The sequence below is a fragment of the Hydractinia symbiolongicarpus genome, chromosome 9, assembly GCF_029227915.1.
Source record: "Hydractinia symbiolongicarpus strain clone_291-10 chromosome 9, HSymV2.1, whole genome shotgun sequence".
NCBI classification, from domain to species: domain Eukaryota; kingdom Metazoa; phylum Cnidaria; class Hydrozoa; order Anthoathecata; family Hydractiniidae; genus Hydractinia; species Hydractinia symbiolongicarpus.
The window spans coordinates 22,538,507-22,560,797 of NC_079883.1; the positions used below are offsets into that span (position 1 = coordinate 22,538,507).

Here is a 22,291-nt window from a genome sequence, read left to right on the forward strand (position 1 = left end):
CAACCTTGCACTTGTGGTTAATACGTTTTACCATGGTTTTACAAAATTCATTTCTATACAGCTTAAATAACATATAACGTTTAAAACGAATAACGAATATTTGCAAGTGTGAATCACACTTGCAAATATTCACATCACACTTGTAAATTTTGCTTATGAGTGCAATTTTTCGCACACCATAGCACTCGTAATTTTTTTAGCGGGTGCTTTTTGTAGCTCTGGCATAGTTTTATTCAAGAAATGGCCTGCATCTAGAATGATACCACATTCTTTAAATGATTCTTTAATTTGTCCTGCTTCACCTGAAAAAAAGAAAGGAATGAGAGAATAATAACTAAAGCACATGTGCTAACAAGCTTAAGCACAAAAAATTATTCAGAGAAAAGTTAGATACCAAGAAGGCAGAGGAAGAAGCAAAGGCTAGGGGTAAGGAAGAAGCAAAGGCTAGGCATAAGAAAGAGCGTGAAAGCAAGAAGAAAGAGAAAAATAAGCAGAAGGTAGAAAATGAGAATATGGCAAAGGAGAGAAGAAACAAGTGTAAGACAAGTAGTGTAATTGTAGGCGCGGAACATCTCTTTATGTGAAGTAGACCTGAACAAGGAATGTAAGTTGAACAATGAAGATGATATGGGAGGTAGAATGGACAGGTTAACAAAAAGATCACAAGGAAAAAAAACTGCCAGCAAAATATAAGTCAAACAGAAGAAAGCAAGACAGAGGAGGAAGTCATTGAAGGTATAACTTTAGCTCTGACAAAAGTGTGGATGAAAATGAAAAGTGTCAAATTAGCAAGCGTTGAAGATAAGAGCAAAAAGTTGACTGGATTCTCTGTGATCAATGTGAAATGTAGTATTACATTTAAGGGGGCAACTATATCAAGGAGCAAAAGCTGGAAACATATTATATGCAGAACATGTAAATATTATTAAGCATTTCAGGTCACAAGCAAATAGGCAAAAATATGCTTCGTTTTCAAATTAAAAAAGATCTTTATCCATGTGGCTTAAATAAAACTTCAAAATTCATTCAGAAAATTCAGCTACATTTTAGCAAAGTTTATATAGAAATTGTTTAAAATTGTTTGAATAACACTTGTGGCATAAAGAAAAGAATCCATTAAATTCGGACCTGCTATGGTTTCCAATTGTTTTGTCAAAGGAAGAAATTATCTACAATTAAATCCATGATATAATGTCTGTTCCGCCTGTAAGTGTAGTTTTGCAGACTTGCTTCATCCATGCTCCGTCAGCGTTTACCTCCACATTAGTTAAGAACCACATGGCTGGATTTCTTGTATAAGACCTGGTTACCAACGACGAAGGGGTCAGGCAAAAGAGATTTATGTCTACGTAGTTCTTTTAACTAAGCCAGGAGTCGTTGAATTAGCTAGGATGGTCAGGTCGGCTATGAATAGGCTTGCTTGTGGATTAAAAAGACCAGGACTATTCAATAATTCTGACATCTAAAGTGTCCAAAGGTCTCATCTCTGTTCGCATTATTTGACATTGGCTAAAAAACAAATTTTGCCAGCACACGAAAAATCAAAATTGCGTAATCATGCTTTTTAACGTTAATAGTGTTATTTTAACGTTAATTCTTATTATTATCTTAACGTTACTATCATTACAAAAAAGTTTGTATTAGCGTTATTAACGTTATAGCGTTAAATGTTACCGATTTTCCCAGGGCCTAGTTATATACTAATTGAGCAATGCAAGACAGACAAGACACATTCTGCACTTGTTGAAACCTTGCAATAGTTCAAGATGATCATCCAAAATGACCGTCTTCAATGACCATAATGTCGTAAGTTGTAGTCTTGATAATCAACCATATCTCAACTTCATATACGACACAAGATAGGATAAATTACGATAAGCTAGTACTCAATTGTAGTAGATTTAAATAGTGTGACTTTTATGCAATAAGCTTTAAATACCTGTACATTTTAGACTTGAAAATTGGCAACTCAGAAAAATGGTTTGATAATTAGACTAGCTACATAATAACTACATAATTTCATTTTGGAGTTAAGAAAACATATTTAGTCATTATTGTCAGCATGGGTAATAGATATATACAATAGCCCTGAAGGGTCATATACACAAAATATATAGCTATCTAGCTCTAACGCGAGAAGTGAAAGAATATATAAGCGGAAAGTAAAAGAAAAAGATGAAGGAAGTAAAAATAAGTAGGGGAAGAATAAAAAAAAGAGAAGTAAAAAAATATGACCCTTTGGCTTTTACCATCCAAAATACTATGGCTAGCTAGCTAGCTAGCTATAACCAACCCACACGTTAAGCACAAATGATGCTAAAAAAGTATGTGAGTGACCCCTTGTAAATATAAATATCATGTTACAAATTTCACAAAGCATACTAGTCTAGCTAGCGGTTAAGTAAAGCTAGCCGTACCTAACAGCCGCACCTTAGCCGTACCTTAGCCGTACTTAAGAAAATTCGTAATTAGCAGCTCTGTGTAAGACCACTTGCTTCTAAGCTTAAAATTAGTAGTTAATGTATATCAAAGTTAAATTGTCTAACTTTTATTTCGTCTTTTAGGTGAATATCTATGCCGATAAAAATGATGCAAAATGGAGCACTCCATCGTCGAGCCCCAGTAACCCCCAGGGAATCCTCAATGATGAAATACCGATAATAATATATCTTACATGTATTATAATTTTTATAAAATGATTTTAATACAAATACAAAAGAGATTTTTAAAATTGAATGTATGAAAAACATTAGTAAAGTAAGATTGAACATTATTACGCTGCGGACAATATTAGAGCTAGCGCGAAAAGTGACTACAGCTAGCTAAATTTAAATACGGTTGCCAAAATAAGGTACGGCTAGATAATATTAAGGTACGGCTGGGTCTTATCATATAAGAAACAATTTCAAATGCTAAAAACGTTCAATAAAAACGAAATTATGTTAGGTACGGGTAGCCAAAATAAGGTACGGCTGGAAAATATTAAGGTACGGCTGGGTCCTATCATATAAGAAACAACTTTAAATGCTACAAATGTTCAATAAAAACGAAATTATGTTAGGTACGGCTAGTCAAAATAAGGTACGGCTGGACCATATTAAGGTACGGCTGGGTCCTATCATATAAGAAACAACTTCAAAATCTAAACACGTTCAATAAAAACAAAATTAAGTTAGTTACGGCTAACCAAAATAAGGTACGGCTGGACAATATTAAGGTACGGCTGGGACCTATCATATAAGAAACAACTTCAAATGCTAAAAACGTTCAATAAAAACGAAATTAAGTTAGGTACGGCTAGCTAAAATAAGGTACGGCTGGACCATATTAAGGTAAGGCTGGATTTTATTATATAAGAAACAACTTCAAATGCTAAAAAAAAATTAATATAAACGAAAAACAATAAGTACGTAGAAGAAGTAGAGTTTACTGGAAAGTAAAGTGCGGGCGAGGTTAAGAAAAAAATTGTATGCAATATGCTCTACTAGGTTGGCTCCACATTGTTTTCTGCACAGGAAAATAAAAAAATGCTACTTTGAAAGTGATGCGGTAAATCTTCTCTCTAACTGAGGTATAGACAGTGAATGTCTGAATAAGGAGTAGAATTAACGTTTTCGCCAGTTGAAGGACACACGCGTTTTTATTCGTTGGATGTTATAGTTAATGGAAGAGATGTAAACTTTTTATATAAAACCAGAGAACTTTTAAAAAATTTTAATATTCGTTGTTGTTTATGAGTGCACGTTATTTTAATGATGGAAAACGATAAGAAAAAGGGAGAACCTAATAAAGCCGCGAACAATGTGTGAGTAAAGGTTTTTGATTTTTAATTTTGATTGTGTTAACTGTGTCCCGATTTAATTCAGCATATACACTTTTTATAAAAACAATTTTTTATAAGAACAATAAGGTTAAAAATTATTGACAAATAAGAACGAAATAACAACTATACTCAAGGGCAAAATTTTACTGATTTTTCTAAAAACAACCAACAAACATAAAAAAATATTTCTTGACAGAATTAAAATGAGAATGCGCTAACACATTAACAAATAAGATGAAAAATAATAACCAAGAGAATCCAAGTCTAGGTGGTTTTTACAAAAAAAACTGTCACTTCATTCCTCACACACTCTTTTTTTCTATTACAAGAGCAAAATATACACTACTATTTTCTATTTTCAACACCTAAAAAATATTTTATGCTCAGATGAAGTACACTTCTTGGCATACTAGTTTAAACATGCAAAATCACGCCTGGTATTTTCGGTATGTTGTCAAATGTGGTCAGCCCGTGTTATGAGTTGTCCTTATTGAAGCAGAATGCGGAGATTTTGATTCTGATAAGAAAAAGTAGCGAGAAGTTGGGACCGAGGAACAGTCATACATAATGGCAGATGATTCTCCATTTAAAAAACATTACACGCAATTGTACTACACAAAAAAAGCTGTTATCGAAAAGCAAGTTCATGAAGACAAGGTTTCAAATTTGTTCTCGCCAACATTATGCAACATTATGCTGGCATCGTGGGTCATTTTGCTGCGTTCTTGCTTTTAATTCACCAACTGATTTCGATAACCAGAGCTTAGAATCGATGTTGGCGAAGACAGCAATAAAAGATAAGAAAAGCTTAAGGACTGACTTGGTGTTCCTTGTACTTCCATATGGTATTCTTTTAATTGATATCAACGAAGTCAAATTTTACAATATTGGCAATGAAACGTTTTTGAATTCAAGTTAGTTTTATTGTTAATTCACTGCTATTTTGTAGCGTTTTTAAACTTTTTAAATGTAATGAGGTTATAAGGCTAAAAGTGTTCTTGAAGCGTTCTTTAAAGTCAGGAAACAGGTAACACAGGTTCTTTGATTTTTGTGACAAATGTTCTTACCTACTAAGATACTGTTCTTAACTTGTTCTAAATTTTAACCTAGAAATGCATTATGTTGTTTTACGGCTTTACATGCGTACACGTTCGTTCTAGTAAAATGATTTAAAGCAGTAGGAGATGTTTTTTGAAAAGCATAAATATAATTTCTTCTTATTTTCTATTTCAGGTGTGACATTTGTAAAACTTATTCATTTTGCAAATGTTCTTTATTTACAAAGGACAGGGATCTATCCAAAAGATACATTTTCTATTGTTAAATTGAAAAAATCGGAAAATGAAACATCTCAATCTCATCAAACACATGCTATTTGTTGCGAAGTACTATTCGGTCTTCTGAACAAGAGAAACATCCTGACTTATCCATATAAGTTTCGGCAATTGCTTTTGGTAGCTCAATGTTTGATTGCAATCGATTTGGAGAATACAGATGGTTGTTTACGACAGATTAAAGCCTTTTTAGAGTCCCGTTTCTCATACTTAAAGCTGATCACGCTGGACAGCCATCCCAGCTCGCATTTTTCGTGCCTTGTTGAATCAGACGAAACACTTTTTGTAAAGGAGATTGCAACAAACAAAGTAGTTAAAGACATGCAACGTCTTTTTCAAAATGATATTTCATATCAACTTTCTGAAAATATATGTAAGCATGTTTTGAAATTTATTTGTTCTGAAGCGTCCTTTATACGTTCTTACTGTTGTGCAACAGTCAATGATGAAACCTTCGATAAAAGCATCGCCACTATCATCAGAAGTCGACAATATCGAAGTAATATGGAGAGAATGTCATTAGCAGCGTCAAGGAAGGAAGCCCTGGCCAAGTTCTTACCCAGTATTTTTTTGAATTGTTTGGCAATTGGGTTAAGAGTCACACTGACTGACTTTAAACAGAACTGGCCTGTATCTATCCCAGCTACCTCTAAATCACTCTTTACGACCTTTGATTTTATCGACATCTTTCTTTTACAGTTGTTAGCGTTTCGATATATTGCATCAAGATCGGATAGATCTGTTACAGATTTGGTCCTAGAAATGGAAACGTTAGAGAATGTAAGCAATCAATCTGACACTGATAGTGATATTTATTAAAATATAATTATATATTATCGTGTTCGTATTTGTTAAAACATTTTGTTTCTTGGGTAATATTTTTTATATTTTCAGCTATACAATTTATTTTACTTTAAATAGATGTGCAGCCGTACTTTAATTTTGATCAATGGTAGCCGTACCTAACCTAATTTCGTTTTTATGGAACATTTGTAGCATTTGAAGATGTTTCTTATACGATAGGACCCAGCCGTACCTTAATATTTTCCAGCCGTACCTTATTTTAGCTAGCCGTACCTAACTTAATTTCGTTTTTATTGTACATATTTTAGCATTTGAAGATGTTTCTTATACGATAGGACCTAGCCGTACCTTAATATTTTCCAGCCGTACCTTATTTTAGCTAGCCGTACCTAACCTAATTTCGTTTTTATGGAACAATTTTAGCATTTGAAGATGTTTCTTATACGATAGGACCTAGCCGTACCTTAATATGATCCAGCCGTACCTTATTTTAGCTAGCCGTACTTAACTTAATTTCGTTTTTATGGAACATTTGTAGCATTTAAAGATGTTTCTTATACGAAAGGACCCAGCCGTACCTTAATATTTTCCAGCCGTACCTTATTTTAGCTAGCCGTACCTAACCTAATTTCGTTTTTATGGAACAATTTTAGCATTTGAAGATGTTTCTTATACGATAGGACCTAGCCGTACCTTAATATGATCCAGATGTACCTTATTTTAGCTAGCCGTACTTAACTTAATTTCGTTTTTATGGAACATTTGTAGCATTTAAAGATGTTTCTTATACGAAAGGACCCAGCCGTACCTTAATATTTTCCAGCCGTACCTTATTTTAGCTAGCCGTACCTAACCTAATTTCGTTTTTATGGAACAATTTTAGCATTTGAAGATGTTTCTTATACGATAGGACCTAGCCGTACCTTAATATGGTCCAGCCGTACCTTATTTTAGCTAGCCGTACTTAACTTAATTTTGTTTTTATTGTACAGATTTTAGCCTTTAAAGTTGTTTCTTATAGGAAAGGACCCAGCCGTACCTTAATATTTTCCAGCCGTACCTTATTTTAGCTAGCCGTACTTAACCTAATTTCGTTTTTATGGAACAATTTTAGCATTTGAAGATGTTTCTTATACGATAGGACCTAGCCGTACCTTAATATGGTCCAGCCGTACCTTATTTTAGCTAGCCGTACTTAACTTAATTTCGTTTTTATTGTACATATTTTAGCATTTGAAGATGTTTCTTATACGATAGGACCCAGCCGTACCTTAATATTTTCCAGCCGTACCTTATTTTAGCTAGCCGTACCTAACTTAATTTCGTTTTTATTGTACATATTTTAGCATTTGAAGATGTTTCTTATACGATAGGACCTAGCCGTACCTTAATATTTTCCAGCCGTACCTTATTTTAGCTAGCCGTACCTAACCTAATTTCGTTTTTATGGAACAATTTTAGCATTTGAAGATGTTTCTTATACGATAGGACCTAGCCGTACCTTAATATGATCCAGCCGTACCTTATTTTAGCTAGCCGTACTTAACTTAATTTCGTTTTTATGGAACATTTGTAGCATTTAAAGATGTTTCTTATACGAAAGGACCCAGCCGTACCTTAATATTTTCCAGCCGTACCTTATTTTAGCTAGCCGTACTTAACTTAATTTCGTTTTTATGGAACATTTGTAGCATTTAAAGATGTTTCTTATACGAAAGGACCCAGCCGTACCTTAATATTTTCCAGCCGTACCTTATTTTAGCTAGCCGTACCTAACCTAATTTCGTTTTTATGGAACAATTTTAGCATTTGAAGATGTTTCTTATACGATAGGACCTAGCCGTACCTTAATATGATCCAGATGTACCTTATTTTAGCTAGCCGTACTTAACTTAATTTCGTTTTTATGGAACATTTGTAGCATTTAAAGATGTTTCTTATACGAAAGGACCCAGCCGTACCTTAATATTTTCCAGCCGTACCTTATTTTAGCTAGCCGTACCTAACCTAATTTCGTTTTTATGGAACAATTTTAGCATTTGAAGATGTTTCTTATACGATAGGACCTAGCCGTACCTTAATATGGTCCAGCCGTACCTTATTTTAGCTAGCCGTACTTAACTTAATTTTGTTTTTATTGTACAGATTTTAGCCTTTAAAGTTGTTTCTTATAGGAAAGGACCCAGCCGTACCTTAATATTTTCCAGCCGTACCTTATTTTAGCTAGCCGTACTTAACCTAATTTCGTTTTTATGGAACAATTTTAGCATTTGAAGATGTTTCTTATACGATAGGACCTAGCCGTACCTTAATATGGTCCAGCCGTACCTTATTTTAGCTAGCCGTACTTAACTTAATTTCGTTTTTATTGTACATATTTTAGCCTTTAAAGTTGTTTCTTATATGATAGGACCCAACCGTAAAATATATGTTGTCTTATAATTTTCATATTTTTCCTCTCTTTTCCTTACCTATCCCCTTTATTTTACTTTACTTGATAAGTCGCATTGAAGTTCACCGCTCGTACTAACCACCTTTTTATTGCCGGCCGTACTTAATTTGTCGATTTGGGAATCACCTTCCCGCGCTCTCCCCCGTTTGGTTTCTATAAGAGCAAGATGTTTCGTTAACATTTTTCGTATTTTGCGGGTTCATTGGCGATTGAGAAACAGAAATTCAGTGACACAACAAATTTACCACTACGATTAGCTCAGTTTTTTCCATTAAAATACATTACCTCACCTTAAAAAGAAAAGTGTAGTTACGTACGGCTAAGGTACGGCTTAGGTACGGCTGTTAGGTACGGCTAGCTTTACCTAAGCCTAGCTAGCTATAGTCTAGTCTAGTAAACTATAAACTTATCATTTTCCCTTTTAATATTTTTGATAAGAGAAAAGAAGAACAGCGCGCTAAAAAAGCAGGATTACAACAGCAGGATAGACATCAAAGCGTGAGAGCAGGAAAGAGAGACAGGTATCCTGTCTACCAGCATACTTGTGAAAATTGTCATCGTGTTTTGCGTTTTACCAACAACTTTCACTTTCCCCTTTGACCCTACATTCTGCCCCGATGATCCTTGACCACAAAAGGAACTGAACACGCACCAGAAATCCCAGTCCCCAAACATCCTCGTCCCCAGGGTTTGTTGCCTGATGTCAAAGCCGCTTGCATGACGGCTGAATGTGTCAATGGGGACGAAGTTAACAGTAGACTCCTGATCGTTTATACCTCGACATCACATCCTCATAACAAACCAAATTCTTATATCAAAAAAGGCCTTGGGTATGAGGTTGCACCAGGGCGGCATTTTATTTGTTCCTGAAAAAAGTGGTGGACCTGGTTCTGTAAAGCATGTCCGTTATAAGGAGGTTAACTGTTTTTTATCGTCTTTGGCTCTTTCTTTTCCGAAAACCGGCCTTTTTTACATACTTTGCGGTTGATTTCTTACGGTTAATTAACTTACATTGTAAGTTAATTTTGATGCAGTGGACACTTGCCTACAGCAGACAATTTCTTCGGTCTCAATGATATCCACTATAGAAAAGTTGTACTGTATGACGTTCAGTATAAAATCTGTCGCAATATGCTAACCTTATATTATATCGCTTTCAGGTGATTTTTTTGGTAAAAGCGCATGAATTGTGATTTTCGAAATCATTTTCATTTTGAAAGACATTGACGTCAAGTTCGCCATAACGAGGTGTCAATGGAGAAAAACTCTCCTTCTGTGTCCTAACAACAATGCATCTTCGAATGCTGGAGGGAATTCATTCAATGCATAGTAAGCTGTATGTATTTTTTTTTATTAACAAGCCACATTAATGATGGAACCAAGTACATGCGCCTTAGAAGACTGGAAACTAATACAACACATAGTGACGTCACTTGTAATATTTTTAATCTGACGTCATTAAAAACTCGTTGGCATAGTTGTTGAACATGTGTGGCGCTTGAGACAAAACTGGAACTCAGTGAAGCCATGATTCGCCGTTTGGAAATAGTAAGTCCATATCATTTAGACATTATTCGCCCTAATAAGAAATTTGTGCCCTTAAAAAGTACAGCTGATTTGGACTTACTCTTTCAAATAAAAGGAAGACAAAGTTACCTGTAAAACTTTAAAAGCGCCGCGACCGCTAGCTTAGTACATGGAGGAATACGTTTGGGGCAATTATTCGTAAAGGAGTCCAGTTCAGCTTTTTACATTTAAACTAGCTTACAGTATTTACTCGAATGTGTGCCACGGCACTTATTTAGATTGGGTATGTCCAGGGACAGTACCTTTTCGAGAGATGTAGTGATTAAATTTATTCAAAATAACATAACAATTATCTTAACGTACCTAAGCTATGTTAAGCAGGTAGCACATAAATTGTAATTGCATGTGGAAACGCTTAAAAAACACCGCTATACGAAATGAAAATATTCCACAAGTTTTGTTGAGCAATCGAATAAACACGCAAATCAAATGTTGTGGATTAAATTTTCTTTGATGCCTTACCGCGTCACCCAACTCCAATTTTTTGATATAAAAGGTCTTTTTGTCAGGATGATTCTGATAGAAATATAATAAAAGATATGTTATCTCTATGTCACGATTAAGCGGGGTTTCATTTTATTTATGTATTTTAGGATGAAAGACAAATCGACAAGCATTCGCTTGCTGGAATTTTTCGGAAAGAAATTTTAATAACACTAGCTCTGGGTATCGCGGCGTGCAATTTCGGTCTGGTCATCAATGATTTTGTTCAAATAGGCAAACTACATCGACCGGAAAATTCTTCTCAGAATTACAGTCTATTTCCTCTGGTAAGTTGATATAAATATTTAGAAGTTCTTAAATCAAATATCGTCAGGCTGGACAGCAGCGAACAAATCTACAAGTAGTGAAGTTTCGGTCAAACGCAGAGGAAACCAGTTTCAGCGGACACTTTTTTAAGCGGACTAAAGAGAATTTCCTGTCAATCGCACCATATTGCTGAAAAAAACTTTCCATTTTACTAAACGCTTCTTTGATAATTTTTAATAATTTTAAAAAATAAAAGAAACTAAACTACACATCTACAACTAACTAACTACACATCGTTAGTTGCTAAATGTTTCCTAGTAAACGCCTAATTTTTTGAGCCCAAGCGTATATAACGGACAATTTTCTTTGGTGTCTGGTAAGACAGGTTTGACGGTTATATGTAACTTTTTTGAATCATTAAAATATGACTGTAGAACATTGTAATAAATAAGGATTTTTTTAGGTCTCAAATGTTATTGCATTTTTTGGAGCTGCACTTGGTATGGTATACAGTATTGTGAAAAGAAATGCATTATGGAAATATCTAGGTTTAATTGCTCTCGGTAAGCATTACAATTTGATTTTTCCGCTATGGGACAATGTTTGGTTACAAATATTTGGTCTTTTTAGACATTGTGAACGTTATATTACTGATGATGGCCGAGAGGAAACGGTTTAAAGTTTTAACAGCTCTATTTAGTTCTTTAGAATATAAATAATATTGTGTTTTGTTTACGTAGTATGGAATGTTGCTGTATATGTTTTGCGATTGGATTTTGAAATAATATACATCGAGTTCAGACCAGAAACATTTGGTCCTGATTAAACTAAGGTAGATATTTTACCCTTTTTGTCTATTTCTTCGTTAATTCGTAACTATTTTGGTTATCTGAAAAGTTATTAACTAAAGAAACGTAGCGGCCGTTATTGCATATGACTTTTTTTTTACATGGATCCTTAAAGTTGTGTTTTTCTTTCAGAACGTCTCAAATTATGCATTACCAAGTAAATTAATAGCCCGAACTAGCATACAGCTACTGGTTACACCTCACACATGGCATACCAATGCATGGGAAAGTGAAAGATATTTCATCTCGAAAAGAAGGTTCAGTAATATTAAGGAGATATCTCTTTGGTAATATCCTCATATTCATACTGACGCTAACACCTGACGCAGCAAAGTTATGATACCGATACAGGATATACAATTTAGAATAAAGAAATATCGGAGGATGAAAAATGGTAACACACTTAACCATGAAACATATAGCCAACACGTATAAATACTGTATTTTTGATGTTTTTTCCGACATAAAATAAAATGTTAAAAGACACCCGATAATTCCAACAAATATCGTACGATAATAACGTCAAATACAATTTGACGGGGACTTTGCTATTCCATGTAAGATTGTTATTATAATCTCAACATCGTTCCAAGTGACATCAAGGGCCGGCGGCGAAGCAACTTGTTAGTTAACTCTTGTCAGCTGTCAAGTGTGCGCCAGCGGGTTTAACATCAGGTAACAAACCCTGGGGAAGAGAATGTTATAACTCCTTTAATACTGCTTCATTAAGGACTAAATTTTCTTTCAATATTTTTCTATTTAAAAACTTTTTATGTAAGAATGTTTGAAATCCTATTTTGGGAGTTGCCATGGTAAAACTTGCAAACCAATCGAATCACTTAACAGTCAGCGGCGAAAACACGTGTTCTTGAAACACTGATACTTTATGAATTTCTTTCATGCTATACTATATTGTTACCAAGTCTCACCAACCTCTACACAGGACTCTTTTCTTCTTGATACCAATTTCGGACAGCGAGAAGAAATTCACAGGTAGAGAAAACGAGCCAAGGGAAATCGAATGACCGACATAAGCCATTCTAAAGTTATTTGAAGTGCTAAATCTCACACCCCTACAGAATGGCAAAAACGTTCAGTATAAATAACATTAAAATCTGTTTTCCACGCCAAAACAGAACATTGTAAACAATATTATACCGCATTGATATAAATTTAACATTCAGACTAATGCGAAAAGTTCGTTGTAATGACATTATATTTCTAAATAACAGTCCAATATTATATACAACAATTTCTTTCTTACTTTCTAAGCACACTATACGAAATTTGCTTACATCGAAAGAAATCTTAGAAAAATAGTTCTACACATATTTAAATTTAACGGGTAAAAAAAAAAAAAAACAACGAAAAAAGAATATTTCACATTCTTGAACCCAGGAAGATAAAAATAGAAATTTCTCTAGCTTGAACGAAGGGTATTTTTTGTTTCATTGCGTAGTGATCAAAAGAAGGGTTTAGACGCACATTTAGTTGCTAAGGAACAGTTGTATGTAAAAATTTTAACAGGTGTATAAAAGAGGTGACAACGGTAATACGAAAAACAAACAAACAAATCGTAATGTCAGAGATTAGGTACTTCTGAGTACTTGAACATAAAATTTTAAAGAAATTGAAAAAGTAAATTGCAACATTGACAAGCTGATAACATCAAGGTATAAAATGTGTCCACGTCATGGATGTTTAGAAATAGGAACGCTTCTTATATGAAAAAAACCATTCACACTACAAAGGTTAATCAGGGATTGCAGCTAATATATAATGAATAAAATGCAAGTTTGTAATTTGAAATTTAATTACCCAGCCTTTTTACTTTAAGCAGGTGGAAGAAGAGCCTGGGAATGACAAAATTGTAGGAAAAACAATGAACAATTTATGAGTGTCATTTTATAGGTGACTTCCAAAAAACTTTCATACTTTTTTCCATAACGTAGTTCGGGACAGTAAATCCGGCAGGAGTTCTATTTTTTAAAATAAAACTATTTCTGGATAAAAAGGAACGCTTGTGTAGTATAACAAAGATAAAAACTGTTTTATTCGTAAATAACTGTGAACAACCTAAAGATGTGCTGATCTGGTCTAGTAATAAATTTTCTATTGCCTTGAATAAATTCACTATAGCAGACAAACTGCAACTTATACAGGGGGACAACCTCTTTCTCCACCAGCCACACCCAAATCGAATCCATGATGCGATAAACCAACCACTAGGACAACTGTTGTGCTGGCGCTACTTTAATATGCGGATTAAAATTCGGATCCAACATCGGATCCGACCTCGCCATGCTGCGGCCAACACTGGACATAAAGTAAATTATAGTCATGAAAGTAATGGCGAATAAAATTAACAAAATGAACATTCTTTTAAAGGTCAGGTTGGCTTCTTTCTTCGCAGTGAAAGGTTTTTTTCGTAAGCTAAAGAGAAAAGAAAAACGAGTGAGCTGGGAAACATACTAGTATTTAAAGCTAAGGAAGAAAAAAGTTTTTATGTGTGTAGACTCGGGTTCGTTCATTTTGGTTTATTTCATGTCAGAGGTGAAAAAAGAAACATTGGTGCCAAAAAATTAAGCACAGTCACACAGAATGACATCATAGGTTACCATAGTAACAAAAAAATATCCTCAAAAAAAATCATATTTAGCATATCTTAAAAATAAATACTTGAATTTTTTTTTGTTTATTACCTTAACTACCCTGGGGGTGGAAAACTTTTTAAATTTTTCTAGTTATCTAATCGTTCAAGTTAAAAAACAAAAAAAGATAAATGTTGATAATGAAATGGCATTATTATTAATTATTATTAGGTATTGTTATAAAAACAAATCGATATGGTGCTATAGGGCATTGTGGTACTTACTTGAGCATATTACCAATCCAATGTTTAAAACCTTTTCGTTTGTATTTATTATCGTCATGATCGTAAGTCATCGTAATCTTTTCATCATCCTGTTTCGTTGTATCGTAAACTTTTCGCGCATTTGATGCTGAAATTAGGTAATAAAAAAATTGATCAGAGAGTAAAGTCGCATTGACTTTATTTCAACTAATTGAAAAGATTAGCCACGAAATTATTTTTTAAAATTAATTATATTAACCATATCGCTAAAAAAAAATAATTAAATTTAAAAAGTTCAAAGCAGTAAATTGGATAAAAGGCCTGGGTTATAACAACAACGATTATTATTACACCATTTGTAGATATGAATTTGAGGAGAAAATCATTGACTAACAAATTATTGAAGATGATTAGGATAATAAAGAATTTACAGAGTCTGTGGCCACAGTATTTAATTCATTGGAGCAATATTTATGATTTTCTAACACCAACCCGATAAATTTAATAGGGAGCCATAACAAATTGCGATTCACTGCAGTGACTTAAAGTGAATCTCTTGAAAAGACTGCTTCCACTATGGTTTCATAATGAAGTACATACCTTCGCTTTGATATTTTTCTCTATTGTAAGGCGCAGCTGTGCCAATGTTTTGTTGTTGTTGATGATGCTGTTGTTGTTCTTGCATATACAGCTGTTGTTGGTGTTTCGGTAGTGGTACAAAGGGTGTTTTTATGGCAGATGAAATCGGCTTGTAACTTGATTTGGATGCAGGCGTTGAAGTCAATGGTTCATTCCCACCTGCAACAAACGCATTGCTAATTACATTAAGTTTTATCAAGCATGTGGTCTTTAGTCATATCATATCCATTCTACTCTTAAAGAAGTTAACTGAGCATTTAGCTAATTAAGTAAAATTTTGCAAGAAACCAAGACGCTTTAACAATTTCCGCAAAGGAAAGATGTGAGTAAACTGCTTGCAACCCAAAGGCAATATATTATGGAAAGCGAGGAGAAAAACTTGACACTAAAAGTCTCAGCATAAAGTCTAAGAGATTTTCCGGCGTGACACAGGATGTTGAGAGCAGTAGACAAGGGCGCCACGGCGTAAAAAATGTTAAAATCTAGCAAGGGATTTTACACTTAATTTGGAGTCTAGAGTTAGTCTTCAGTAGCCTTTATTAAACATAACCTATCACTAGAAATTTTAAAAGAAACTGTAAAATATTTCGCATTTCTAGTTTACATGATAGCAAATAGGATAGTCACTAATTTGGTGATTTACAGTTGAAAGAAACAAAATACACACAGACACTAGAAAAAGGTTGTGTTATATACCAAGGAAATCTGGAAATGAGGTTGTGTTATATACAAAGAAATCTGGAAATGAGGTTGTATTATATACAAAAAGACAAACCTTGTGGTGTAGTTGCATGTAATGTTGTTGCATTTGTTACACCCTTTAATGAAATACAGATGATTACAGTTCAAATCAAAGCAAAAATAACACTCAAATACCGCTCAAATATCCTTCATGTAAATATTTTCTAAAAAAATATTTAAAAAAAAAACACTTACTTTTTTTAAACCAAATGCATAAGAAACACTTAATACAATTTAATTAAAAGCACTCATCCTTCTTTTAATAAAAGTAATGCTTATATAAGTTTAGAGTAATAACTTTACTTAGATCTGCCAAGCAACAACAAATAAAAACGGCAAGTTCTTTGGATTTTTTTTCTGAGACAGAAACTTTAAAAACATATTTTTTTCTTTTTTTTTAGTTAGGTCAATATTATAGTAAATTTTCCAATACGGTATGCATGGCTGGGACTAAAGCCATTTTCTCACTTCCATTTGACTATATACAGAAGGCATACAATAACTTAAACAAGCGCTTTCTACACATAAGTGCTTTCCGTGAATAAGTGCCCTCTCTGAAAGTAATTGTTAATATGATTACTCAAGTCTTTACGGTATATATTTAAAAAATTTTGATAGGTATATGTAAAGTATAGTAGCACATACTTTGTGTTGTGAGGGTAATCCTAATCCTCTTCTTCCCCAAGCAACAGTAGCAAATCGCTGACGGATGACATCTGCCACTGGAGATACTAGAGCAGATGGTGGGAATAGTTGTGCCTAAAAATATAAGTTACATGGTACTGTTTGACCAGTCCTGATACAAATTCTTCATTTAAATGCAAACACAGCGAACATCGACAATATCAAACAGAAAGTCAAGGAAAACTGAAATAAACTGAGCAGAAGAATTAATTATACATATTTTGCAGGCAATATATACACAATAATAGCTCAAAAATATTGCAAATTAAAATTATACTTTACAATCAGGACATTGGTAAGACGTGATCGGTGTGTTTTCAGGAAATTTCAAAGCCCATGCATTTAAACAATCCCAGTGGAATAAATCTAAAAAGATTAAAACAAAAACGTTGATGAAATTCAAAATGGAAATTTATTTCTTGTCAAAATAGATCTGTTATCATTTACATGTTTTTTTACATGGAGTTGTCGCAATCTTATTAGTTATTATATATCATAATACTCGTTGTCTGTCTATCTGTGAGCCAATTGAGAATCCGGGGAGTCTGTATAGAAAAATGCAATTATACGCACCTCTTATCATAGTGATATTCCCTCGTTTAATTAAATTTCATTACTTTATGTTGACATGTGGGCAAAAATGCACCAAATAACGATGCAGGAAATATTAACGACAGGTGATGCTAGTGAAATTTCTATGGGCTAATGACTAGTGTATTAAAATGAACATACATAATATACCTACCATAACAAGTCAACCTAACTACTTCTCCTGTATCAATAGTATCCAAGCATAGAGAACATGTTGCACTAAAGTCACTGTCTTGAAGCCAATGAACATACGATTTTATGATGCACTGCAAGATAAAAAAAATAACCATAATCATAACGACACAAGCTTTATTAAAAGAAAATCTAAAAACTATGCAAATCTAAGATCTCCTTATTTTTCTATGGCTTTAGCCGGTAGAAATTTAAAATGGGCTCCTTTTTTGTCGCTGTTTTTACTACCAAGACTACTCAAGCACAGTCATTTTTACGAAGCTAGATTTGTATTTCACACAATAGGCTAAAGGTTATAAAAAACAAAATAAATCAAAAATAGCTGTTTTTATCGCTTTTTACGTTTCATTTAGGTTTTATATAAGCAATGTTTACAAAGTTGAACTACTTTCACATTTTTTATTCTTCTTTTGCTGTGCCAGTTGAAATAATTAATTTTTAATAATGTGATCTGCACAATTAACTAAAGCAAATACTCCCGGTAGAGGAGTACCCTATTAAACTTCCTGCCAAAACGGATGGTTTATTGTTTCTTAAAATCAGGAATAACTTTCCATATTGGAAAAGAAAATTTTTTTAATCGGAAAGAGGCAATATCTTTGTCAAATTAACCCCAGAAAATTTTAATTAAAAGTTTTTCAGATAGGGGAAATAATAAATATTTTCATTTAGTGAAGCTGTACGCTTTTAAGCATGCATATCTTACATTCACATAAATTCTCCTTATAATTCAAGGGAATGTACTTAAAACTTACCTGAGAAGTCAAGTCAATTTTTGTTTAATAAAACCAAAACATATACGAAAATTCAATAGAGGGAGTTACTGAATCCCAATCAATGTCATTTAAAAAACATACTAACGTTACTTGAACGTCCCAACACTGTTTTCGTGACTATATTTCTGTAAATCTTAACATTTGTGTCCAGTTCTTATTTTGCAGAGCAAAGCTACACCTAACAAGGGTAACAAGTCAAACAATACCTCTGCAGATAAAGATGATGTATATATTATCGCTTATTAAATCGTGTTAACTTTTTTAATGAAGAAAATATTGGCCATGAGGTAAAATGTGTATGTTAATCTATAACTGCATACACAGTTTTCAAGCAAACTACGACTCAATATTAACCTTCTAAGGTACCGTTTTGATAATTTTAAAGCAACCTGCATTAGGTTTTAAATTTATTTTATGAAAAGATCTAAAATTTCTTACTCATGTTTATTTAACAATGCTTGAATTGTAAAACAGTTCACTTGTGTTTAGAAAGATCATTTTAAATAAGATCAATATAAAAGTTATATTTCATTTGAACATAATTTTGGCTATAGGAGACAAGAAAACTGAGAAAGTCACTAGCTCAGATGCTCGGTTTCTGTGTTTGGGGCTCACAAGTTTAAAAATCCCCCACTTGTCTCCAGCATATGTAAAATAAAAATGCAACCACACGCCATAACATTTCTTGATGCGTAAACATCGCATGCCAAAATGTTCTTAAATTAGTTATGGTGTGCAGTATCATTTTCCTTCCTGGTGTGCCCTGAAACGGGGCTGTAGAAGGCTAATACGGCACCATACTTCACTTTAAAACTGTCAAAATGGTACTGTAGAAGGCTAATAGAACACCGTAGGTTGTTCGAAAATTATCAAAATGGTACCCCAAAATGTTAATTTTGTTAAAAGCATTAAAAAAATATAAAAAAACATGTGTAACAAACATTTTTTTAATCTTTCACGTATACCTGAGAAGATTTTATCTTCAATAAGTTTTAACAATGAAACTTGCAGTTATGAGAAAATAGTTACTGTATTGTTTTATAGCGAATCTTTTGTTAAATCAGTCACAACATATCTCTCGCAAAGATCATTGGAGTAATTAAGATAAACAAAAGATAAAAAAGGGCCTTTTACTTGCAGGAAAAAGTTTGTACAGTACCGATTGAATGTAACTTTACATGTACGCGTGTTATCTTTGTAATCATTCATTATGCCAAACAAACACATTATTATGAAACTAGAGACCTGCTGAAGTATATTTTAAAGAAAAACTTTTTATCGCAAGGTGTGCTCCACTCCACCGATCCCCTGTGGTCATTTGCTTTACAAGTTTTGTAATGTTGTGTCTGTTTTTTGATCAACAGAAAAATTTACATGACTACATCTGAGAAAAGTCGTCAAATATTGCAATCATTTAATAATAAAATAGACTTAATCACATAATTTGGACCATATAACCTACTACAGCTAGAAAGAAAACTCTTATAGCTAGATGATATATACAGATGAGATTTTAATAAAGGGGTATATATAATTTTAAAGTTTAGCTAGTTCAGAAGGTCAGGGGGAAACTGCTATAAGTAAGCACACACTTAAGAACAAACGAAAAAAACTTTTTAAAAAATTATAAAAGACTTGATAAACAACTTTTCATTACAAGCTCGTGAGCTTGTATTAAAACGCAAATGTGTCCCACAAGAATGGAATTTTTGCCTCTCTGAGCACCGAAACGGGAGTATTCGTGTGTTCGAATCTCATCTTGGTAATTATTTTTACTTTTCTTTTTTTTTGCTGTTATATAAGATAAGTGTTCAAAATCATTTTAACTGGTAAAGTAAAAGTGTCTCCATCAAAGTTTACAAAGGTGAATGTTGCTTACATAAGGTCTCCCAAATGCCTGGAAAGTAGTCTGCAAAATTTCCACAACATTACGTAAGAGAGAAACGAAGACAACCATCAACTTTCTGCATTCCTCTTCTGGGCTTCAAATTCGAGGAGTTTTCCGTTCAAAAAGATATCACAAATCAATTTTGAAAAAATAACTGCATAGTGCGTAACAACTATTATAGCCTATCTGAATAGCATAATATGTCGTTTCTAACTTCATAACAGAAATCACAATCTGATTGACAGCTTTTTGTAAACTTTATTCGCGAGGTTGTTTACGTATATCATACGTCTTGTTCTCTTTAACATACAAAAATATCAATTACAAATGCAAGAATCCCTTTTTTAGAAATTCATTTTGGTGTACTAAAACAACCAAGAGCCCCAGTATTTTACGGACTCTTCCTTCGTTTACGAAGGTTAATTATTTATATTGGTACACGCTTACCAGTTTTCGATGACTGCAAGATAGCCTAAGCCATATAGCTAGCTAGCTAATCTCTACTCTGGTGTTGTCTAAAAATCCATATCACAAAAGTATAGCTAACTTACTCGTTGATGGTCCTTAACCATGCAAGATTCGCACACATTCATTCGACAAACATAGCAAAACTGGTTTGTTACGTTACGTTGTTTACACTTGCAAACACCCATGTTTTCAAATAAATAAAATTAATGGAGAAAATGGAAAAAGAATCCGCTACACGTCTCAAAATTTTGCTACCATTTTATATCATGTCTTCTTTACCCAGTTTGTTTGCATGATATAACTCCATTTACCTTTTTATTAATTAAGCACAGCCCTGTTTAGCTCAGGGTCGAGATAAGCCTCAACTAATTACCGGATGGTTCATATTTTTATGGCCTGGAAGGTTATAATGAATTTGAATATTTTTGAAGAAATATTGTCCTGTCAACTAAGCATCGAATCAATTTATTTAAAAACAAACTTAACAACTAAATTTTAATAATAATTTGACAATACTCACCACAAGATAGAACACGGAAACCAGCATCTTTTTGCGGTGATACATACATTACGGTACATAGCTAATGATGATAAGAAGAAGTTAGGGGGGGAAGTCTTTCAGCCACATCGCATCATTAGAATTAATGCAATGTCCTTTTCTTTATTTTTCGTGAATTTTCTTGTTGCATTACGTTCTTTTATATAAGATTATTTTGTGGGGAATCTGTAAAATATAGCTAGCTAGCGTTATATAAAATTTTTCTGTTGACGTTGCCGCAAATATTTTATATAGCTATATATATATATTATATATATATATTAAATATTTTGCGTTGACATGCGCACTTATTCCTGTAGGTGGAAAACACAAAAAAGACCGCCAAATTTAATAAATACATTTTAAAACGAAAGTTCAGCTTAAAATTGGTGCAATGTTTTTTAAGAGAGAGAATATAGCGACCTATAGCTATAGTTAGCTAGCTATAGCTAGCTAGCTATATACAGTTAAAAGATTCTGTGTCTTTTAGATCTGGTGTTTTCAAAAAGTCTAGCTATTAGCTAGCTAGCTAGATAGTTACTAGCTATAGCTAGCTATTTGAATTTTATTAATAGTCTTTTTACCACATGGTCCTGCTTTTTTACGTACAAGAATGTGTACAAAAATGCACCAAAATACACTGAATCATAGTGTCGTGTTTTTCCTGCGTGCGCAGAAATGGAGGTAATGTGTCTGCTTGGTTTGTTTACATTTTTACCTCCATTTCTGCCCGCGCATCGGGCTACATAATCAATTAGATGAGCATGCAAGTAAATATCGGGGCTGTGATTCCATGTATCCCCAAACTTTTGTAAAAACAATGGCATGTCATCCCAATTTTCATGAGAGTACTGACTTACCAAAAGGCTCAGGTGTTTTTTTAATACAATTTGCGAATGCGAAACAGGACTTTGTCAATTCCTTGATTGTTGGATGTAAAAAAGAAAACTCTAAAAGTAAAAGGTTAAAGGACTATTTTTAACTATATTTAGCTCTGGGCCAAAAAAACATTTGTTTACAAAGTTTGTTTGTATCACCTTTGGCAGTTTGTCTGCAATTATGTTTTTGTGAATGCTAGCTGTGTGCAGGATTTTTCAGATAAAAGGTTTTGATGATTTAATTTGAAAACTAAATGCTGTTTTTTGTGGTGTTTTCCAGTTGAGCTGGTGTCATGACTTATTATATAGATTAATTATCTAAACAAATGACAATATGGCAGTATTGTAATTTGCAGTGGCGTATCCAGAGCGTTTTAGACCCCGGTATTCCAGCTTTGGCGCCCAAAGTAAGTACCAGGCCTAGAAATTTGGTGGAAACGATTG

The 22,291-nt window shown here is 33.5% G+C and overlaps 1 protein-coding gene and 1 long non-coding RNA gene across 2 annotated transcripts; one reads left to right on the forward strand and one right to left on the reverse strand.

The window, feature by feature from the left end:
• The first annotated feature begins 2,395 nt into the window (after nucleotides 1-2,395).
• On the forward strand, nucleotides 2,396-2,731 carry LOC130656617 (uncharacterized). Its single transcript, XR_008984965.1, has 2 exons — nucleotides 2,396-2,481; nucleotides 2,565-2,731. It is a non-coding gene; the product is annotated as an uncharacterized LOC130656617 (long non-coding RNA).
• Nucleotides 2,732-12,796: 10,065 nt separating this feature from the next.
• On the reverse strand, nucleotides 12,797-20,737 carry LOC130656125 (zinc finger protein-like 1 homolog). The gene is made up of 8 exons (XM_057458943.1): nucleotides 20,515-20,737; nucleotides 17,262-17,373; nucleotides 16,794-16,882; nucleotides 16,478-16,591; nucleotides 15,867-15,909; nucleotides 15,053-15,250; nucleotides 14,474-14,600; nucleotides 12,797-14,031 (listed from the first exon to the last, which is right to left on the reverse strand). Exons 1-8 carry the CDS (start codon nucleotides 20,614-20,616, stop codon nucleotides 13,824-13,826), a joined length of 993 nt encoding a protein of 330 aa, XP_057314926.1. The 5' UTR covers nucleotides 20,617-20,737; the 3' UTR covers nucleotides 12,797-13,823.
• Nucleotides 20,738-22,291: the final 1,554 nt, after the last annotated feature.